Source organism: Phyllobates terribilis, unplaced genomic scaffold (genome assembly GCF_046119375.1).
Source record: "Phyllobates terribilis strain yellow unplaced genomic scaffold, ASM4611937v1 Scaffold_4__5_contigs__length_816908805, whole genome shotgun sequence".
Lineage (NCBI taxonomy): Eukaryota > Metazoa > Chordata > Amphibia > Anura > Dendrobatidae > Phyllobates > Phyllobates terribilis.
Window position 1 is genome coordinate 585,195,616 of NW_027362764.1, and position 7,609 is coordinate 585,203,224.

At 40.6% G+C, this 7,609-nt stretch overlaps 1 protein-coding gene across 4 annotated transcripts in view; it reads left to right on the forward strand.

Moving 5' to 3' along the window:
• Nucleotides 1–7,314, forward strand: part of ANKRD29 (ankyrin repeat domain 29) — a 92,772-nt gene extending 85,458 nt beyond the window's left edge. The window contains exons 9-11 of one of the 4 annotated variants that reach the window (XM_073679184.1): nucleotides 1,019–1,117; nucleotides 2,328–2,384; nucleotides 2,709–7,312. In XM_073679184.1, coding sequence (XP_073535285.1) covers nucleotides 1,019–1,117; nucleotides 2,328–2,354 — 126 coding nt within the window. In that variant the 3' untranslated portion in view covers nucleotides 2,355–2,384; nucleotides 2,709–7,312. Of the gene's footprint in view, nucleotides 1–1,018; nucleotides 1,118–2,327; nucleotides 2,385–2,708 lie in introns of all 4 variants that reach the window. The other 3 variants (XM_073679183.1, XM_073679186.1, XM_073679185.1) reach the window with 3 other exon arrangements.
• Nucleotides 7,315–7,609: the final 295 nt, after the last annotated feature.

The window sequence follows — 7,609 nt, forward strand, 5'->3', positions numbered from 1 at the left end:
GCGAACCGGGGGGGCCCTCTTTTCTCTGTACAGGGCCCAGGGGTGTAGGGGGGCAGGGCTTGGGGGCATGGCCATCGGGACCCGGGGCCCACCGGGGGTTTTCCCGATCCTTCGGTGGGCCAGTCCGCCCCTGCCTGGCCTAAAAAGCATAGCCCATATTCTTTTAATAAATTCCTATGAAGACAGTACCTAGCTGTCTGTCGCACTCAGCAACGCTTTTATCACCTCGTTTTTTGTCTCAATTTTTTAAACATTTTTTCTTATAATCTTGAATAGGTGAGTCTCATCCGAGACGCGGTAGAAAGTAGTGCATGCTGCAATTTTTTTTTCACGGACAGTCAGACTGAGAAACAAATCGTTCTTCTGAACAGCCCTATTGAATAACTTGGATCAGTGTGCTGTCCATGTGCTCTCCGATTAAAAATCAGACAGCACAAATCTAATTTATACACTAGTCTGCATGAGTCCCTAAACAGAACTTTAATTTTCGTAGTGCATGCTCAAGTAGATGGCTGTCAGATATATCTGTCACTGCTCATTTCTGATGGAAACAGATAAGACAGGAATAACCTCAGTTCTGAATGCTACTTGTTAGTATTGTTGCTGAATGTTACTGTAAGCCAAACTAAAACTTAAATCATATTTTGGAGTTGAGCAGAGATTTTTGCAGAACCCCGGTCTTGTGGCCAGAGACAATCCAGAGCTCTGTGAACCTTCTGCTCCCTGCGACATGCCCATCACCTCTTCTGATTAGTAGGCTCCCTACACACCTCAATGTAACAATGTCACTATTGCCTACTAACCAAAAAAGATGCCAAAGATGCTGCAGGTGGTAGGAGGTGTGCAAAGATCTGGTCTGGAAGCCATGGACTACAAATATGCCATCTGGACCAGGCTCTGGCAAATCTTTACTGTAATTATTATTCATTGTAAATTCTTCTTTTAACTTGGTAGGACGAACTAGTATAAAACTGATTACTTTACTACTTATGTGATTTTAAAATCTTATTTGCCTCAGAATGGATCCACAGCTCTCCATGCTGCAGTTCTAGGTGGGAACCTTAAATCAGTTTCTCTTCTGTTAGAAGCTGGAGCCAACCCTACAATTAGAAATAAAGTGAGTGACTATTAAAATTGATTTAAACACATTACTAATGGATCTGAATCAGGACACTCAGCACCCTACTGATCAACTGTTAGCATGACCCACAGCTGCCAAAAGTACCCACCCTGTATATGGAGCCAGAAGGCCACAACTTTGTACATTGTGTAGTGGCTGTTCCTGGGTACAGGAGCTCAGCTACTATTCACTGTAGTAGCTGCAGTACCTGAGATCGGTCACTGCCCAGTGTACAGAGCTGTGTTATTCTGGCTCCATACACTGTACCTCCAGCAGTCAGTGGTCATTGTGATATCTGATCTGAGGTGTCTAGGTGCCAGACCTCCAGCAATATGATAATAACCTGTCTGTACAGCGTTGTGGAATGAATGGTGCTGTATAAGTGAGTAAAATAATGCTCCTCATACCCCTGTCATTGCCCTGGCCCATCAAATGGAATTTGGTCCTGCAGCCTTTCCCTTAACTATAAATTGTTACTTAAGGGGGTTGTCCAGCCTTGGAGTACAAGTCTGCAGTCATTCCATGTGACTGCAGACTTGTGAATCTTCACAGCGCGTGCACTGAGTGCTGTGAGGATTCTCCGGGGTCGGGAGCGGCCGGTCATGTGACCGCAAGTATGTGATTTGAAAACTACCGGCTACATTCCGACTAGACGTGTCCGGCTTCGCTCAATACACTTGCATTGAGCGAGGCTGTGCACATCTTGTCGGCACGTGCAAATCGCATACTTGTTGTCATGCGCCTGCTGCTCCCAGCGCCAACACCTTAGAATCCTCACAGTACGCAGTGTGCGCTCTGTGAGGATTTACAAGTCTGCAGTCACATAGAGAGACCGTAGACTTGTACTCCATGGCTGGACAACCCCTTTAAAACATAAAATCATGCATCCAATATGCAGGTTATATTTAGTTTGCCTTCTTTAGGCAAATTCTTTCTGTTAGGGGGTTCCCTGTATCAGTTATCTGATCTCAGGGTGTCAAGCCGCTGGAACTCGCAGAAATCAGCTGTAATCTGTGGGGGGATCTGGATGTAATGTTATAGCTTTGCATGGTGCACTGTACTGTCATATAATGCATGTAACTCTTCTTTCTTGCTTATAAAGTATAGGGAACCTGACGTCAGCTTTTTCCTATGAATCTGGTACCACGCTGCTGCAGATTATTAAAACTAAATGCAATCATGTTTTTGTGTCAATCCCTATGTCCAGGATGTGTTTGCAGCTACGACTCAGTGACTTTGTCATGCTGATTCCCGATTACTCAAGGTAAGTCAAAACCAGGAGTGGGTGATAAATACAGAAGTGGTGACGTGTTTCTATTATACTTATCATCTGATTGTTCCTCACCTGGTTTTGGCTTACAAATACTGATATAAAATACTGACCAAATACTGAACGTGTGAATGGGGCCTAACAGAGTATTTAATCAAGGTTTTTTTTAGCTGCTCAGCCATGTCAGGGACGTCTGTAGTTTGCTGTGCAATAAAAGGAATCTGAATTTCCCATGGTAACCCTGTTTAACCTGATTTTTAATTTCAATATATTGTAGGACAATAGGGTGTAATTTACTGTTATTTATTTTTATTACAGGCCAATGAACAACCAGCAGATCTCACCAAGAATGACCGAATATTACGTCTCCTAAACACAACAGACGCAATCAAGAGTTGATGGCCTTAAGATATATTACTTATTCCTGTTGGCTAATATAATATATACTGTATTTTGCCCTATTTTACTGCTGCAAGCCTAATACTCAGCTGACTCTTCACAGTGTGCTAATGTATAATACATTGAAAAATGTAGAAAAATATTGCTGATCTAGATTTGAAACTACGATTTTAAAGTGCCCCATAAACCCTTTACCAGCTAAGTCTTAAGACCAGTTTATTGTACATACTGAGCCATCTACACGAGCCAGCAGAACCTAAAAATAAATCATCCATCACTGTTTAGTTCAGAACAACTTGTTACATATTGAGCAACATTCACTTACAGCAATACTTTAATATTAAACTTTAAAACAATATTTATGTTTTTACCAAACTTTTCACTTCGCAGTGCTCTGGAAACAAACAAGCAAATATTCAACTTAGGGAAATTGCTGTGTATTTTCAGCAGAGTTCAGGAAAGACGGGCAGTCTGTAGTTATAGCAGTGGGGCTGGGCTACACAGACAAATTCTTCTTATATGGTAGTCCCACAAGAGTCTTAAGGTGGCTGATTCTTTCTTTGGATTTACTTTCTGCAGATTTTTCAATTAGAAAATTAATCTGCAGAGCAGAGAAAGCAACAGCCATGTTAGTGGAGATTGTATAACTGCTATGATAGGAGGTAGTTTAGATGACACAGCCAGACTGATGTTATAGGAGGATGGGCTGCACATTATTGTAATATGTATTAAAGTGGTTATCGGGGCACAGAAAAACAAAAAACAACCTGTCTGTCCCTGTATTGAGTCCCCAACTTACCCTGTTAGTTATTTTTTTATTTAGCTCCCCTTCAGCCCTGGAGCCACCCTTGTGGTTTGTTATTGTTTATATCCTGAATTTTTTTTACCAGCTCTCCCTCCATGCCTCCAGATTACATTTCCCAAGAAGTAGAGTTGTATCTATCACACAGCTTACTCACTCCCATTCTCAGTGGCTGCTCAACCATCTACAAAGCACCATCTGGAGACTTCTATACAGTCTCAAGATGGATAAATTGCTGCACACACAGTTTCTTCTTCCTTGCATTCCTCCCACTTTTCATAGTACAAAGCCATTTCTGCCATGTGATGAGCTGACCTGAGTATCTCTCAGGGGTCTGAAAAATGCTGCTCCTCCTGACTCTGACCAACAGAAAAAAAACACATTGTTTTTTTTTTTTAACATTTCTCAGTAGCTTGCACTGCACATACATTTTAAAGGCTGACATGTGCAGTACTAATAGAAGAGAAGAATAAATAATAATTAGGAGGGGGAGCCTTTACTTCGGATGCAATACTTGTTGAATGGGGGCTTTTTCTTGTGCTGTCTGTCTTTCTTGCAGGAATTTCTCTTCATCATTCTCCCAGCTGTCACACCTCTCTGTTCATTGTTCTCCTTTTATATTCCCTGTGCTCAAGGCAGTGCTCTGGGCTACTTACACTGTGTGCTTGACTGTGCACCATGTTCTTCAGTAAGAGTCTTGTGGGTTTATTAGTTTACATAGCTTGTGATAATACATTTTGTGCTGCTAGTTAAATGGGGTTGTCAGGTCCAAAATGATAAGTCTGCAGTCACTCTGTGTGACTGCAGACTTATGAATCCCTCCAGCGCATGCACTGTTTCCTGTAAAGACGTATTCACACATTATTGTGTACAAAGTAGAGTTCTGTCTCCTGTAAAGACATATTTTATTTTTCTCACTTATATAGCACCATTAATTCCACAGCGCTTCACAGACAATATCGGCACTATCCCCATTGGGGCTCACAATCTACATTCCCTATCAGTATGTTTTTGGAGTGTGGGAGGAAACTGGAGAAAACCCACGCAAACATACAAACTCCTTGCAGATGTTGTCCTTGGTGGGATTTGAACCCAGGACCACTGGCTGCAGTGCTAACCACTGAGCCACTGTGCTGCACATTAATGTGGAACAAAATTGTAGACCTACTGTATTTAGAGAAAAAAAAAAGATTTGTTGAAATATCGGTATTCACTTTAGGTGCCGTTGGAGTTCTTTCCCTGGTGCTTTTCAGGCACAAAAATAAGTCCTCATCATTACTTTATAGCCTACATGTGAAATTTGGTGCTGATGTACATGTGCTTTGTGTGATCCCAAGGATTAGATTGTTGGCTGAAAATAAGAGAGCAAGTGACTGTGCATGAGCTAAGAGAGTCACAGAAATGGTTATAGCCAAAAGCAACCACCAAATCTTATGGACACATAAAACAGAATATAGTGAGCTAGGATTTAGCAGACAATAAAAAGGTGAAATGCACTAATAGCGCTTACTATGATTAGAAATTCCAAAAGCTTAATGATAGCTCATAAAAAACGCCATATTATTTCCCGAAGTGTGTAGAAATGTCATTTTATGCTTCTTATCATGTCCTGCAATAACTCTGAATGCAGCTACTTTTATGCAATGACAGATTACAACAAGCGTGACCCACTGGTATTATAATATTACAGTTACAAAAAAAGTAAGTGAACCCTTTGCAATTACCCAAATTTCTGCAAAATTAATAACATCATGTGTTCTGATTTCTACCTATGTCACAATTATCAATAAACACAATCCAACTAAACTAGTAACACAAAACCTGTTGCGCTTTTCATGTCTGTTCATGCACTTTGCCCATTAAATAAAGTCACACTTAAGTTAAAAGAATATGACTGGCAATCCTAAAAAAAGTTTAGGAAAAAAATCCAAAAGGTAAGGAACCCATGGACACCATTATGAAAGCCACTGCTGTCTATCCCAACAAAAAAACAACTTTTTATCTGTTTCCTCAAGACCACTTGGATGTTCCACAATACTTTAGTGAAATACTTCTGTAGACAAATGTAAAAGAAATGGTACATCTTATTACAAATGCACTACACTATGGAGGAGAATGATGACTGTATACTAACACCAAATCATCATCCCAGCTGTGAAGCATGGAAGGAGCATCATGGTTTGGGGCTGCTTTGTGATTATTAACGGAACAATGCATTCAAATGTATATTGCAAAATTATTTGTGTTTTGGAATGACCAAGTCAGACTATAGACCTTAAAGGGAACCCGTCACCATGAAAATACTGTCTAATCTGGAGGGACCATGTTATACAACAGGGAGCTGAGTACATTGATATACAGTTTTGTGAGAAAAGATCCAATGTAACCTGTGTTTTATCATTTAAACCTCTGCTCTTTCTGGGAATTTTAGTATCGCCATCTCTGTTTGCATTCCTATATAAAGAAAGCAGTCAATCACTGATAGAACTGCCCACTGGTCCGAAAGTCCCAGAAAGAGCAAAGGATGTGGAGGTGATTACTGCAAAAGGGGGATAAACAGGTTATGAAAGAGGACCTATCATCTCCTGGAAAACTTCACTAAGATCAAAATATAAAACCTTTCCCATATATACAGTTCAATTCAAATGTTTGAACACACCTGTTCATGTTCAGGCTTTCATTGTTTTTAGTGGAATGTGTGAAAAACCCCCAGAAAAAGTGTTAAACCTTAGATTCTTCAAAATATCCCCTTTTTACTCCGATGACAGCTTTACATCCCATTGCTATTCTTTGAGGCAGTTTGATCAGATTCTCGCCCCCTTCAAAAGCTTCCAGTGAACAGGTATGCCTCGTCAAGAGCTCATTTGTGGAACCATCGATCTTCAGAAAAGGTTTGTGATTATAAGGTGTGTTTTGCAGAGGCAGTGTTGGCAAACAGTTTCATACAGTACTGAGCCGTATTCCATAACTGTTCTATGCCAGATTATGTCCTGAACCACGCAACTAAGTAAAGAAAAATGAAAGTCCATTATTTAAAACATGAAGGTCAGTAAATTCAAAAAATTGATAAAACCTTGAGTCATGAACACCATAAATTACTATAATGAAAGTGGCTCTCAAGACGACCTCCTCAGGAAAGGAAGACAAAGAAGTACCTCTGCTGCAGAGGATAAGTTCATCAGAGTTACCAACCTTAGAATTCGCAAATAGACAGCATCTCAAATAACAACCCTCATAAATGATGCAGAGACATCAATGATTGTAAGACACAACTCAACATCGAATGTCCAGAAGAGACTGCGAGAAGCAGGCCTTTACAATCGAATTGCTGCGAAGAAGCCACCATTGAGGATCGCAAACAAGAAGAGACTTGTTTCTGCCAAGCAACAAAAGAATTGAAAACTTAGATCAAAGGAAATCTGTACTATGGAATGATGAGTTAAAATTTGAGAATTTTGATACCAACCACCATGTCTTAGTGAGACACAGGAAAAGTAAGCGGATAACTTCCACATATGTGGTGCTTACTGTGAAGCATGATGGTGTGATGGTGTATGGGTGCTTTGCTGGTGAGTTAAAAGCATAGAATATTAGAGTTGGAAGGGACCTCTAGGGTCATCGTGTCCAGTCCCCTGCTCAATGCAGAAGTCACTAAACCATCTCAGACTGCTGTCTGTCCAGCCTCTGTTTGAAGACTTCCATTGAAGGAGAACTTACCACCTCTCGTGGCAGCCTGTTCCACTTGTTGATCACTCTCACTGTCAAAAAGTTTTTTCTAATATCTAATCTGTATATTCTCCCTTTCAGGTTCATTCTATTGCTTCTCGTGTTTCCAGGTGCAAATGAGAATAAGGATGATCTCTCTACACTGTGACATCCCGTCAGATATTTGTAGCTATTAGGTCTCCTCTTAGCCTTCTTTTTTGCAAGCTAAACATTCCCAGATCCTTTAACCGCTCCTCGTAGGACATAGTTTGCAGTCCGCTCATCACCTTGGTAGCTCTTCTCTGAACTTTCT